Source organism: Chionomys nivalis, chromosome 8 (genome assembly GCF_950005125.1).
Source record: "Chionomys nivalis chromosome 8, mChiNiv1.1, whole genome shotgun sequence".
Lineage (NCBI taxonomy): Eukaryota > Metazoa > Chordata > Mammalia > Rodentia > Cricetidae > Chionomys > Chionomys nivalis.
Genome location: NC_080093.1, coordinates 91,647,069 through 91,661,809, shown reverse-complemented (window position 1 = coordinate 91,661,809; position 14,741 = coordinate 91,647,069). Strand labels below are relative to the sequence as shown.

The 14,741-nt window shown below is 46.5% G+C and overlaps 1 protein-coding gene across 1 annotated transcript; it reads left to right on the top strand.

The window, feature by feature from the left end:
* The first annotated feature begins 5,069 nt into the window (after nt 1–5,069).
* On the top strand, nt 5,070–8,516 carry Cnga4 (cyclic nucleotide gated channel subunit alpha 4). Its single transcript, XM_057779802.1, has 6 exons — nt 5,070–5,131; nt 5,241–5,342; nt 5,547–5,653; nt 5,883–6,528; nt 7,224–7,573; nt 8,059–8,516. Exons 1-6 carry the CDS (start codon nt 5,070–5,072, stop codon nt 8,514–8,516), a joined length of 1,725 nt encoding a protein of 574 aa, XP_057635785.1.
* The last annotated feature ends 6,225 nt before the right edge of the window (nt 8,517–14,741 follow it).

Sequence of the window (14,741 nt, the reverse complement as noted above, 5' to 3'; positions counted from 1 at the left end):
GTTTCCCGGCAACGGCCGAGCGCAGGGGCGGGGTCGCAGTCCGCGTTCCGAGGAAGAAGCGCTTTCACACCCGCAGGCCCCGCCCCTTCCCGCCTCAGGCTCCGCCCTCCTGAGGATTCCGGCGTGTCATAGGGGCCGACCTGAGAAGAGGCGGTGGCCTGCGGGCAGGGGCGGGGCCTGAGGAGAAATCTTGGCACCGGAGGGCAGAACTTGTTCCTAGGGAGGGACAAGCCTCGGGGGCCGGGAACGACCTGGCCTTGGACAGCACCCCACAGGGGGCGGAGGCGAGGGCCAGGGCGGGGGGCGGGACCACAGGTCCTGGGCGGTGCTTCAGCGTCAAGTGGGCGGGGCTTCCTCTGAAGTCTGCGCCAAGGGCCAGCCTGTGGGCAGGGCCTGTGGAGAATGCATCTAGACTGTGCTGACTGCCAACGAGGTAGCTTATTTTCACCAGACTTGTGCACACCGCTTGGATTCTACCTTCCTACCCGCGGAAACCGCCTCTTCCTAGCCTTCCCAAAGCTTCCATGACCCCGTAGAACGCCGAATAAGTTCCTACACGACAGCCTGGGTTCCTGATCCATTAGAACCGGTCTCTCCAACAGTTAGAACGCAATATCAAGGCTGTAAAAGGAGAAGCATCTAGAAGCAGCACTTAGCGTGATTTCTGGGCATAGAACATGAAGGAGCTGAGGATAGCTTCCAAGAGGAGATGCTGGCTGAAACAAGAGTGAGAAACACTAAAAGAAATAGTTTCTGATAGTCTGTTGACTTATATTATTGTTACCTAATTGTGATCATTGTTCTATAGTTACATAAAATGATGGATTACAGAAACATGGGTAAGGAATTTACAATTTTATTTTTGCCACTTTTCTGTAAGTCGAAAACTGGTTCACAGTAAAAAGTATTCAAAAAGACGAAAAATGGAAATTTCGACCAAAGGCAAGGCAGTATGTTCAAGACACTGAGAACTGCAACTAGTTCAGTGTGTCTGGAGCCTGGAAGTGCAAAGCAAAGATCAGATGAGGACAAAATGGACATAGAAGTACTGCAGAACTAGTAGACCATGTTAGTTTATATTGTATTCTTGGAACAATAGAGAGATACAATTTTATACAAGGTCAAGTTAACAGGGCACCTTTGCAGAAGGTCTTTCAAGAGCAAGGCCAAAATAGGATAGTAAGACTGTAGAGAAGGGAGCAGGTGGACATCAGAAGGGTTATAGACTGGACGACTATAAAAGGAGAGAGGAGTAAATATTTATATCCTATATAAATTTTAAAACAATAAAGGGGACTGGAGAGACACCACTGTGGTTGAAGCACTGGCTGAGCAAGTGTGAGGAACAGAGTTCAGATTCCCCAGAACCTACAGAAACACCGATGGGTCTGGTGGCCCAGCTGTACCCTGCTTTGAAGGTAACTCTTAAGTCTGTTGGAAAGAACATGTTTCATTGTATAAGGTGGACGAGCAAGCAAGTATGATTCCTTTCATCATTCTGGGGCCTCCACATTCACATACAACCATGTGCACATACACACACACACACACCACGAAGAATGGAAAAAGAAAAAAAACATGTAAAATAACATTGCTATTGGAAATGAAGGTATGTTTACCACTGGAATGGCATTGACTAAAAAGGAGAAGAATGATCTCTAAGGCCTATAGCAGTTCTGCCTCTTCATCTGAGTGCTGAGATGGGTGAGCTCAGTTTGCGAGAATTTATCAAGCTGTATTTCTCTATTGTTATGGTGGTAGCGGTAGTTACTATACTGGATGTACTAGTCAGCTGTCCACGACTGGGACAAATACTTGGGATTAATAAGGTAAAAGAAAAAAGTTTATCTTAGCTCAGAAATTTCTGCCCTTGGTTGCCTTTGGAGCCTGTGGTGAGGAAGGATGTCATAGCACAAAGTATGTGGCAAAGGAGGCAGCTAACCTCATGGCATCCTGGAAGTAAAGGGACAAATGGAAAACGGCAGAGTTTCAATATCCTCTTCAAGGGCATATCCCCATTGGCATGCTACCTGCACCCTTCCAATGACTCTCAACCTTCCTAATGCTGCATTAATTAAATGACCCTTTAGTTCCTCATGTTGTGGTTACCCCAAACCATAAAATTATTTTGTTGCTACCTCATAACTGTAATTTTGTTACTGTTGTGAATCATGATATCTGATATGCAGGACCCAAGGGGGTCTTGACCCACAGGTTGAGAACTACTGCTCCAAAGCCATCCACACTTAGTCCTGTGCACTATGCCTGGGCTGGGACAACCGAAAGGCTGCACTCAGCTCAGACTTCCAGAGTTTCACACAAGATCTAAAAGAGCGAGGATCCTGACAATATGCATTCCCAGAGACCCAACCAAATCTTTGCTGGTCTAGCCTCAGATGTCACACACCATCACTCTTTCTATGTTCTAGCAGTTGGCAATCATAAGCAACAAACATCAAAGAATTGGGGTCATTTTTGCAAATATCTCCCACGTTACGTAATAGTAAATTCTGGCCCCATGTTTTTTGCTGAAAGGACAGAAAAGGGCGTTGAAGAAAAAGAGTAGGTGGAGGAAGACGAAGCTACAGATGCAATAGGTTGAAAGTGACTGTGGGGGCTTGAATAAGAATGACCCCCCCCCATAGGTTCATCTATTTGACTGTTTAGTCACCAGGGAGTAGAGCTATTTGAAAGGATTAAAAACTTTAATACGTGTAGACTTGTCGGGAAAAGTGTGTCACTAGGGGTGGGCTTTGAGGTTTCTGAAGTCCATGCCACCCTCCCCCATCTGCCTAGGGATTATGATGTAGCTCTCAACTACTTCTCCAGCATCATGCCTGTCATGCCTACTGCCATGCCCTCTGCCATGATGATAAATGGACCAAGCTTCTGAAACTGTAAGCAAGCCCTAATTAAATGTTTTCATTTATAATATCTGCCATGTTCATGGTGTCTCTTCACAGCGATAGGACAGTGGCTAAGACAGTGTGGCTGTGGGTATCAAAGCAGAATCTAGTGTGCAGTTAGTTGCCATGGTGTCTCTTCACAGCATCAGAACAGTGGCTACAACAGTGTGGCTGTGGGTATCAAATCAGTTAGTTGTGTGGATGACTGAAGCCCAAGGGAGTTCATGAGCTACTAGATGTCAAAGCAATCCTTTGAATGACCAAGATCAGCCAGAAAGTGTATGGAAGATGGAAAGAGTGAGAGCTAAGAGTTCTAGGAAACACCAACTTAGAAGGGAAGGGGAAAGAAGCTTATAAAAGAGACTAAGAAATTAACAGAAAACCAAGAAATGGTAACATTACAAAAGTTATGGATAAAAGCATCATGAAAAAATTTCTTAGAGACTTAGATATTTCTTTCAAGAAACTGCAAAAATATAAATTTGACATTACCCCATTGCCTATAAAAAGAATCAAAGTTAATTTCGTGGATGTTAGAACTCCTCTGATCTGGCCTCTGTCCACTGTTCATCCTCATTCTCATCACTACCTCCCTTTCTTGTCACCTCTCTCTCTTTAAATTTTGGGGTCAGCAAGGTGACTCAGCAGGTGAAAGCCCTCGCTACACCAGCTCACCACTGGAGTTTGATCCCTAGATACATCAACTGATTCCAAAAGTTGTACTCTGACCTCCATAGTCACTGTGGCCATGCACTTTCTCTGTCCTTCTTTATTCCGTTTTGTTTTGTTTTGTTTTGTTTTGTTTTGTTTTGTTGAGACAGAGTTGTCTTGTCTAGTCCTGGCTGTCCTGGAATTCACTCTATAGACCAGGCTTGTCTTGAATTCACAAAGACCCACCTGCCTCAACATGTGCTGGGATTAAAGGTGTGTGTCACCACCGGCTTCTCTCTCTCTCTCTCTCTCTCTCTCTCTCTCTCTCTCTCTCTCTCTCTCTCTCTCTCTCACACACACACACACACACACACACACACATACTTCTCATACACTAATAATATTTATTTTTAAGTATTTTTAAACTATTGATATTCTCCCAGTCACCACAATTTTCCATGTCTCTGCTGTTGCACACTGTCCATTCTCCCATCTCTAGACTTAATTCCTGCTTATCCTACAGAGCATAGCTCTTCCTACTACCATAAGAGCCCTCCACATACCCACCTAACAGAGTACTTGCCAGTCTCTGCAAGGATTGCCCTTGTGCATTTACCTAAATGTATCCTACCCTACTGAACATTCCTCCTACAAGACTGAGCTTCCGTGGGATTGTCCCACTCACTTAGCACAATATTGGCCTGGCACATAGCTGGAATTTTAATGATGACTTCTTGACTGAAAAAGATCATGATACTGACAGGGACATCACCTTGATGGGGACATTATAGAAGGTCTGTTTGTTCTATTATGAAAAGAAATGTTCACAGAAAAAATTGAGAAGTTGAGGGTCCATGAAATCTGTCCAATAGCTGGTGGTATTAGGCATGGAAGGTAATAGGAAAAGATTGAGGGCAAAGGAGCATAATATGACAGACGTACACCCCAGAAGATTAGGTGATGTGTATGTAGATTAAGATGTAGCTAATGAAAACACCTCTGATGTAAGAGGCACCCCTTTGTCCCTAGAGACTAGTTTACCACCTGACATGAATGAGCCACTTGGAACATAATAGTTATACCAATAACTAGGCCCAAATGGAGAGGGTACATAAGGTAAAACAGAATTCAAACCTACATTGAAGGCAGGCTGGATCTCCTGATCTTGATACCATGGGTTTAAGAGGGGGGGGAGAGAACAATGAAAGCAAAGCTTCCTTCCAAAGCATCCACCTCCAACCACCCCAGGGACCTCATTAAAGGTGTTTAGCTGGGCAGGTGTAAACCAGCTTCGGCCCTGAGAGACAGCGCAGTGTGCCGAACCTACATTGCCTCCACCCACTCCATACCTGCTAGCCCTAGTCGTGTTGCTAAGAGCTTCAAAGACAGAATACGTACCTGGAGCCCGGAGCAGCCTCTTCTGAGAAGACAGGCACTAACCCCAATTTCTCAAGCCACCATAGTCAGAGAAGCACTGGATTTCTCACAGTCTTGGGACCAAGTCACAGAACAATGAGTCAAGACAACAAAGTGAAAACAACAGAGTCCAGCCCCTCAGCCCCATCCAAAGCCAGGTGAGATCTAATTGCCTGTGCCCGGGGCATCCTCTTTCTTGGTGTCCTGGTCACAGCCCAAGCATTGAGTGTCTGGTGGACAAACAAGAGGAGTCTCTTCTCCCTACAGGAAGAGGCTGCCTGTCCTAGACCCTTCTGGGGATTATTACTACTGGTGGCTGAACACGATGGTCTTCCCAGTCATGTACAACCTCATCATCGTTGTATGCAGGTTTGGCAGGGGTGCAAAAAGAGGGGGCCTTAAGCTGTACTGAAGAGTGAAGCCAAGGAGAAGGGCAGGCCGGGAGGGCAGGGCCTAAAGGGCCGGCACCTTCCCTGGAAGGACTCAAGGAAGAGACTGAGAGACCTGTTCTAGCAGGCTCCTCACACACAGTAGGTACCTTTAAGCCAATCCCTTCTGCTACCTGTCCTGCAGAGCCTGCTTTCCTGACTTGCAGCACAGTTACCTGGTGGCCTGGTTTGTCCTAGACTACACGAGTGACCTGCTGTACCTACTAGACATCGGGGTGCGCTTCCACACAGGTCAGTGAGTTTCTGGGGCTAACCTTTTCCTCACATTTCCTTAAAGAACGTATTAAGAAAGCAGCTACCTTTAGGACTGCACTGTCACGTGTTTCTGTGCTCGACAATGTCCCAGGACTCACCCCAGACACCATGGAGAAGGCTATGCATGCTTCCATCTTGCCCTCATGTCTGGCCTGTTCCTGACCTGCCTACAGTTGACCCCGCCCATCTCCTCCTTTCTACCTAGGATTCCTAGAGCAAGGCATCCTGGTGGTGGACAAAGGTATGATCGCCAGTCGCTATGTCCGCACCTGGAGCTTCCTATTGGACCTGGCTTCACTGGTGCCCACGGACGCGGCCTATGTGCGGCTGGGTCCCCACATTCCCACACTCAGGCTAAACCGCTTTCTCCGTGTACCCCGCCTCTTTGAGGCCTTTGATCGCACGGAGACCCGCACAGCTTACCCGAATGCTTTCCGCATCGCCAAATTGATGCTCTACATCTTTGTTGTCATCCATTGGAACAGTTGCTTATACTTTGCCCTGTCCAGGTACCTGGGGTTCGGACGGGATGCATGGGTATACCCAGATCCCGCGCAGCCTGGCTTTGAGCGCTTGCGGCGCCAGTATCTCTACAGCTTCTATTTCTCCACTCTAATTCTGACCACTGTGGGTGACACGCCACTGCCAGCCCGGGAGGAAGAGTACCTCTTCATGGTGGGTGACTTCCTGTTGGCTGTCATGGGTTTCGCCACCATCATGGGTAGCATGAGCTCTGTCATCTACAACATGAACACTGCAGATGCAGCCTTCTACCCAGACCATGCTCTGGTAAAGAAGTACATGAAGCTGCAGCGTGTCAACAGGAGATTGGAGCGGCGTGTCATTGACTGGTGAGAGAGGGCTGGTTGCAGACCCAGCTAGGGGAAAGGATGGATGCCGTAGTGACCCTGTCCTTATTACCTACTGGCTCTACCAGGCAGTTGGAAGATAGACTTCATTAGTAGGTCTGCTGGATAGGCTTAGAGAGTGGTGTTTTCCACTAAGATCTGGACTAGGGGGAAAGAGCGGGCAAAAGACTGACAAGGAGAGGCATTTGTGTACAAGAGTAACAGAGACCCGAGAATGAGAGCTACCATGGCCTAGGGGGATCCGGGAGACTCTGAAAGGGGGGTGGAGAAGGGAACTATCCAGCCAGGAGATGGCCAACATGGTTGATTACATCACGATAATGCAAGCTATGTTCTGAATAAAAGGAAACGTCTGAATGTCAGGGTGCCACCGCAAAGCTGTCTGAGAGGACAGGTGCTTGCTGACTAAAGCAACTCAGTGTAGAAGTGCTATCAGACACTGTGGCTGTGGTGGGGCCTGACAGGAGGTGAAGGAGGGGTAGGTGCCACCACACCTTGTAGGAAGTAGAACAGGCCATGTCTGTCACCAAGAAAGGTGACCAGAAAACTGTAAGGTACTCCCTTTGCTCATATGAGAACTCAGTGTGCCTGAGTTCCAGGCTGAGCTGAGTCCTGATGGAATGGGTGGAGGCAGATACACAGGATCTGGTAAAGAAATGATACTGCCTTTCTCCCAGGTACCAGCATCTGCAGATCAACAAGAAGATGACCAACGAGGTAGCCATCTTGCAGCACTTGCCGGAGCGGCTGCGGGCAGAGGTTGCTGTGTCTGTCCACCTGTCTACCCTGAGCCGAGTCCAGATCTTCCAGAACTGTGAAGCCAGCCTGCTGGAAGAGCTGGTGCTAAAGCTCCAGCCCCAGACCTACTCACCAGGAGAGTATGTGTGCCGCAAAGGAGACATCGGCCGAGAGATGTACATCATCCGTGAGGGTCAGCTGGCTGTGGTGGCAGATGATGGTGTCACACAGTATGCTGTGCTCGGTGCAGGGCTCTACTTTGGGGAGATCAGTATCATCAACATCAAAGGCGAGTCCCCAAGGAGAAGGGCTAGGGATAGGACTGGGCAGGGGAATGGGAGAAGCCTAGGACAAGATGGTACTTTGGGGCACATAGATTAAGAAGATCTGGCTCTTGTCTGAGTTACTACAGGACTCAGGAGAGAAGCAAGGTATACATTATTTGTTCCCTGAGGAGGAAATGAGCCAAGGTCAGTGGTTGGGGTGGTTTCTTAGAAAACAAAGCAGATACGTTCCATGGGCACTGGTGGAAATGCCAACAGACCAGCAGAAAGTTACTGTACCAGCCATGTTGTTATATAACTGTCCCATTAAATATCTATCAAGGCAGGTGAATAAGCACAAGGCTTGGTCACCAACACATTACTAGAATAAAGCAGAAAAAAGGAAGTCAGAAGCACCAGTGTGGAGACTATATCCTGGTTCAGGAGTGAAATGCCACCTTCCTGTCCCTACTAACTACTCTCCCCACATCTGTCTGCCCTTGAACCACAGGGAACATGTCTGGGAACCGACGGACAGCCAATATCAAGAGCCTAGGTTATTCAGACCTATTCTGCCTCAGCAAGGAGGATCTGCGGGAGGTGCTGAGTGAGTATCCACAGGCCCAGGCCGTCATGGAGGAGAAGGGCCGTGAGATCCTGCTCAAAATGAATAAATTGGATGTGAATGCTGAGGCAGCTGAGATCGCCCTCCAGGAGGCCACAGAGTCTCGGCTAAAAGGCCTTGACCAGCAGCTGGATGATCTACAGACCAAGTTTGCTCGCCTGCTAGCTGAGCTGGAGTCCAGTGCACTGAAGATCGCTTACCGCATTGAAAGACTGGAGTGGCAGACTCGAGAGTGGCCAATGCCAGAGGACATGGCTGAGGCTGATGATGAGGCTGAGCCTGGGGAAGGAACGTCCAAGGATGGAGAGGAAAAGGCTGGCCTGGAGGCACCCTCAGGCATATAATGACCCCATCTTGATCCCAGGGCTCCCAGCTTCCAGTGACTCCAGAATGGCAGGAAAGCTTGCCTGCAGAAGCTGCCGTCCTATTTGCTAGGTCACAGAGACTTGGGTAAATTGGTCTGTAGATGCCTAGCTAGAGATGTGGGTGATAGCATACATTTGCCCCGTACTCACTAGAACACACACACATACACCCGCAAGCGCTGGCTCAAGGCTGAGCTCCGCATACAATGTTTCTGTCTGCACACATGCACATTCTCATAAGCATAACCGTGACTTACACCCACTTAACCCACAGTCACAGAGAATGATGAATGCGCAGGGAGTGTCAGGCTAACTTTGGTACATTTAAAGGAGCCTTGCTGGTATAGGACAAAGGCAGTGTTGGAGCCACAGGAAGGAAGTCTGATAGAATGCCTGAACTGCGTTCACTCCAGGTCACCACTTCAGCTGCACCAGGTCATGGCCGGACTTCAGGTCTGAGCTGGGCCAGGTGGGGTTGTAAATGAACCTGATGTATACTTATAGATTTAGCTGAATGATAAGTGTCATTATCAGGAGAGATTAAGACGGTTATTGCACCTTAAAACATTTTAAAATGTGTAATTATTTTGTGAGTTATTAATAAAATCTGATGTTCATAAGGTTGGCAATGGGGTTATCTCATTCATCTCTATGTTGCCGGAGCCCAGACTACCTGGTACATAGTAGGTGCACACATATACATGTGATGACCAAAGTGAGGCGAGCCTAAGCATCTTGGAAGAAATGCTGCTTGTTGATTCCCGGCCTCCCGGCTAGCTTATACCCAAAGTAATGACACAGAAACTGTATTAATTAAATCACTGTTTTGCCCTGTCTCGAAAAACCAAAAAAAAAAATCACTGTTTTGGCGATTCACTCTAGCTTCTTATTGGCTAACTCTTACATATTAATTTAAACCCATTTCTATTAATCTGTGTATTGCCACATGGCTATGGCTTACCAGCTGAAGTTCTGGCATTTGTCTCTGGCAGGGCTACATGTTTTTTTCCTGACTCAGCTCTTCTTCCTCCCAGCATACAGCCTAGCTTTCCCCACCTAGTTCTGTTCTGCCCTTGCCATAGGCTCAAAGCAGTTCTTTATTCATTAACCAATAAAAGCAACACACAGACAGAAGGACCTCCCACACCATAAGCACAGAATCCCAATGCTAGAAGAAGGTAAGTGCCAGTTCCTCGAGAGCCTTCTCTACCATCTCTCTCTCAAATCCCACAGAACTAGAATGGGTGGGTATGATGTGAGTGATTTCATCACATACCTGATGGACTTAGTGAGGTGAAAATAGGCTTGTTAGTGGGATGGACACTCTTAGAATAGGTGAGTCTTGTCACTCCATAGAACCCTCCTCTGCAGCAACACAGTGATAATGGACCAGCTCTAACCTCCTGTATGCGGGACAGTAAAGTTTCAAGGCCAGATGTGTATCTTCTTCCTGTGTTCTTCTAGGATGAGGGTTTTGATGTCACCATATGGAGTCCTCCAGTGGTAGAGCAGTTCCTATTTCTGATTTGAAGCCAGTGCCTTCACAGTTTGGGATTGTGCTGGGTTGAGGTAGGTTAAAGCACAAATTTAAGTTCCTTTAATAACAAAAATAAAAATCAATTCTTTTCGTCTAAAAAAGCCTTAGTATGTAACAAGCATCAAGCGAGACACTTCTGTGTACGAGAAGAAATGTTGCTGAAGCAGTCACTGGGCACTGCACACTTCACCCTCCTCTCCATCATAGGGAATAACTGAAATGTTTCCATCCCCTGAATGTAAGGTTCTTTGAACTGCAGCATCCAAACCAGGAATCATCAGAAACCTCTGCCCCATTTATGAAAGCCAGTTCCCATAGGACTTGACAACAATTCACTCAGAAGCAAACGTTCCCATCTGTCTACACAGTCTTAGAGTTGAAAGAACCAAAACTTCTGGACCTGAGGGTGAAATATTCCTTAAGACTAAAGGAACAGGAATTGAAGATTCTGTTAGTGCTTTCTTTCCTTGCTCTAATATCTTACCACAAACTTCACAGGCTAAAACAGCACCTCTTATCACCTCACAGTGTGTGACTCAAATCTAGGCTCTCTTCAGATGGCCGCCGGGCTGGGCTCTTAGCTGCAGGCTTTGGGGAAGAATCTGCTTCCGGATTCATTCCAGCTATCGGCAGAATTTATCCGTCTAGACTATAGGACTCAGCTCTTTAGTTTTAGCTACGGGCTTTGGGGAAGAATCTGTTCCTGAATTCATTCCAGCTATCAACAGTATTTGTCCATCTTGACTGTAGGACTCAGCTCTCTAATTTTTTGATAGATTTCTCCTTTAAACACCATGCCCCACCTTCCCCCCCCCAACCCCGAAACAATCCCACTTCTAGGAGCAAAGCAAGGGAAAGGCTCTTATAGCAGGCTTTTCTTTTGGGCCATAAACCAGCTCCCAAATCATGACATGGAGATTTGTTCATTATGAATGCCTGGCTTTATCTTAGCTCTTATTTTAATCTGTTTCTCTTTACGTTTTGCCTCCGTTTTTTTTTTTTTTTTTTCACCTTTCTTTCTGTATATCTATTCTGTGTATGGCTTTTTGGCAGCTGCCTAGCTTCTGGCCCCAGGCAAGTCTCTCTCTTTTTCCCTCATTCTTTTCTTCTTCTCTCTTCTTCTTTGACCTAAATTTCTCCTCCTACGTATTCCCTCTGTCCCCCAGCCCTCCCTATCCCACCCCACCTATTTATTGGCCATTCAACTTTTTATTAGACCAATCACGTGCCTTATGCAGGCAAGATGAAACAGCAGCACATCTTTACATAATTAAACAAATGTAACAAATCTTTTCATAATTAAACAAATGCAACACCTTTATATGGTTAAATATTCCACAACAGGCTCTTCTTCGTGGGGCCCCATCAGATTAGGCCAAGTCAGACTGAATAATGCAGAATGTTTCTCTGTTTCAAGGTAAGCCAGCTATTAATTTTAATTATACCTGCAAAGTTCCCGTTGCCACATTCAGAAGACAAAAGTAGTAACAGACAAATTTCTGCCTATTATAATCTCCTGGGAGGAAAAAACTTGGACTCCACTTTCATAATTGAGTCTTTTGGAGCCCGGAGAATGACCACAGCATCATGAAGCACCGGAGACTAAGAGTGCACCCCCTAAAAGTGTGTAAGTTTGAACCAAGTACATCTCAGCCAGCCCTGTCAGAAGACAATAGATTCTGCCCAGATGGCCAGAGACATTTGCAAGACCCTAAGTTGCGGAAGAGAAAACAGACAGGAATCCATAAAATACAACTGAGATGAAATCCTCCGAAAGTTAGATGGTTAGAAACTTTAATGAAATCTCTAAAACTCAGGGTATATGCAGTATTTCTCACACTGTTAAGGAGGCAGGTGAGGTGTATGCTAGACATAGGTTTAACTCTTCGGTTCTTATAGCCATGTTAGGAAGTTGATTATTATGTTCACTCTTTCCAGACCAGAAACTGGAGCCCATAGAGCAACAGAAAATACTAGATTTGATTTGTTGAGGAGTTATTTATGACAGGTTCTGGGCCACATGCATTGTCTCAGTTCATCACTACAACCATATAAGAAGGATATCGCTATTATCTCCATGTTTAAATGAAGAGCCTGAAGCTATGGGATTAAACAGCATACCCCAAATCACTGGGCTCATCAGTCACATGAAAGGAAACCTAGGCTTGTCATTTTTATTTTATTTTATTTTATAGGAAAGAGCAAACCTCGGTTTGGGGCTAAAGTCTGCCAAGTTCCTTCTTTGCAGAGAACAGTGCTTTGATCAGTCGCCGTGGTAACCAAGGGAAATCATGTCATTCCTGCAAAGCAAAGCTATGACTCCCGACAAGGTTGCCCAGTGTGATCAAATGTAATCTCAAGGACGCAGCCACAAAGACAGAAACCACTGCTACACTGGAGAAGTGGGGTAGCACAAGCATCTCTACACCTACATTATGTGTCTTGCCGGATCTGCACCAGAGTGTCAAAATATGTCAAGGGCTTTCCTGCTGAGATCATGGCTGCCTTGAGGTTTAGCTCTCCTCCCAGCAGGTTCATTGTCTTCTCTTGGTTGCAGGATACCTTGACCTGGCTGAGGTATTTTCAAGGTTCAACCCTCCTATTTTTCCAGTTAGCTACTCTCCTGCAGAAAAAAATTACCAGCCCATGTTCCTCTCTCTCTCTCTCTCTCTCTCTCTCTCTCTCTCTCCCTCCCTCCCTCCCTCCCTCCCTCCCTCCCTTCCTCCCTCCCTTCCTCCCTCCCTCCATTTGCCTCCTCTCCCCTCCATCTCCCTCTGCCTTCCTGTGCTTTGTTGCTATGCTTTTGACTGCTAGCCATGAAAGACAAATGAAGTAACTTCTCAAGCTTGGGAAGGATCTGATTCCTATGGATACAGGCCTTCCACCCTGAGGTAAGAGCTAATGCAGGCTCTAACAACAGGAGACTGAGTGGGTGGATTCTTGTTTGGGGCTTAGGGGAGATTGGCTTGAGTCTAGAATCAGAGATGGGTTGTTCAGACAGGATCAAAATCATGGCTCGAGTCAGGGAACCTGTTCAGCTGGACTGAAATACAACCGGTGGGACAGAGCATACGACTGTAGCCACTTGAGGTTTGCTTCTGAAGATGCCCTTACTAGCTGGGAACCCCTCAGCTTGTACAAAATCTTTCCTAGCTATTACTAGAGACTTAAAATGTGAATTAATTTATGAATGGCAGCTTTCCACCAGCACCTGGTAGATCTATCGCTATTACGTCCTCAGATAGAAATTTCTCCATAATCATTGCCATCTGTCACTATTACGTCCTCTACCTGTGATTTTCCTCTGAGCCTTCTGAGGCTCTAGTTGCCAAGCTTCTGTGGGCCCTTTTAGCAGTACCATATCTCGCCAGCAGAGGATGCCAGGTTTTTTTTCTCCACTTATAGCCCTCTTCCAGGCTTCAGACTTAACATTACTTTGAAAAACTAAGAGAAATATCCAGAAAGAAAGGGAATTTGAGGGGCAAGGATAATATTGAAGGGAACTGTTGTCTTGACTAGTCTGTGGAAACACTTGTTCAGACTTTAATTTTTTTAGATTTATTAATTTATTTTATGTGTATATGCATGTATGTCCCTTGTACCCTTAGAGGTGAGAAGAGGACTTCAGATCCCCTGGAAATGAAGTTACCGGTAGTTATGAGCCACCATGTGAGTGCTGGGAGCTGAGCCCAGATTCTCTACAAGACTAACAAATTAACAAGTACCTTCCCAGTTTCAATATCTCAGCCGGTTGCTCTCAGCCTTCTTCCTTCGCCTCCAGCAGGTTACACAGGAATGCCAGAAGCTAATAATGTGGGGACATTCTTGGGAGCTGTCTCTGTGTGGCTTTCCTTTGGCTCTATTAGCCCTCAGGTGAAGCCTTGACCTGACAGAGCTCTGGCCGTCACTGACCAGCTTTGAGGGCCCAGTCTGACACCGAGTGTGTTCATCCAGACAAATGGGCCCGTGGCTCTGCTCTCCCCCAGCACAAGTCTGGGGACCTGGAAGGCTAGTACTGCCCCTGATTTCTTTCCGCTGCCCAACATTATTGCCTGACTCCAGCTGGCTGCCTTCCCAGCCATTTTCCTCTTTGTTTAATTATGCCAAGGGAAGAGCCTCCTGTGTGGGCAGGGATTGCGTAGGCAGGAGCTCACCACAGAAGCATATCCACGTATCATAGAAAAGCAGAGAAAGCCTTGAAAGGTGCAGACTAGAGAGAATGCAACCTAATCAGACCCAGAGAAAAGGACTTAAGAATTGGGAAAAGGAGAAAGCTGGAAAGCTCAGGGACTAAGATGTAATTTATCTCTTGCTTGGACCCCAATTTTGTGTGTGTGTGTGTGTGTGTGTGTGTGTGTGTATTAGAGCTTATTACACGATCCTGGCACTACTGTATGTGTGTGAAAGGTGGGCTTCCCGAGTAAATTACTAGTGTTTTGAGGATCTATCAGCTCCCTAGAGCAGTAAGTTCTTGCAGCACAGGTTAAGCGGTTGGGCATTAGGCGTTCTCTCTTTGGCTGCTTTTACTTAAGCTGCAAGTACCCCCATACACACCTCAGTTGTGATATTGATTGATGAAAGAAGGATCATACCTGTGTTACTGGGTCAGAACACGCCTGGGAAATGTAAACCATTCTAACCATACACATCACACCAGTCAAGTTTAG

Excerpts from the sequence above, each read along its gene's own strand:
- Cnga4 (XM_057779802.1), top strand. The coding sequence starts at position 5,070 with ATGAGTCAAGACAACAAAGTGAAAACAACAGAGTCCAGCCCCTCAGCC. Across the intron at positions 5,132-5,240 it reads TCAGCCCCATCCAAAGCCAG|GAAGAGGCTGCCTGTCCTAG; the intron begins GTGAGATCTAAT and ends TTCTCCCTACAG. Across the intron at positions 6,529-7,223 it reads GAGCGGCGTGTCATTGACTG|GTACCAGCATCTGCAGATCA; the intron begins GTGAGAGAGGGC and ends CCTTTCTCCCAG.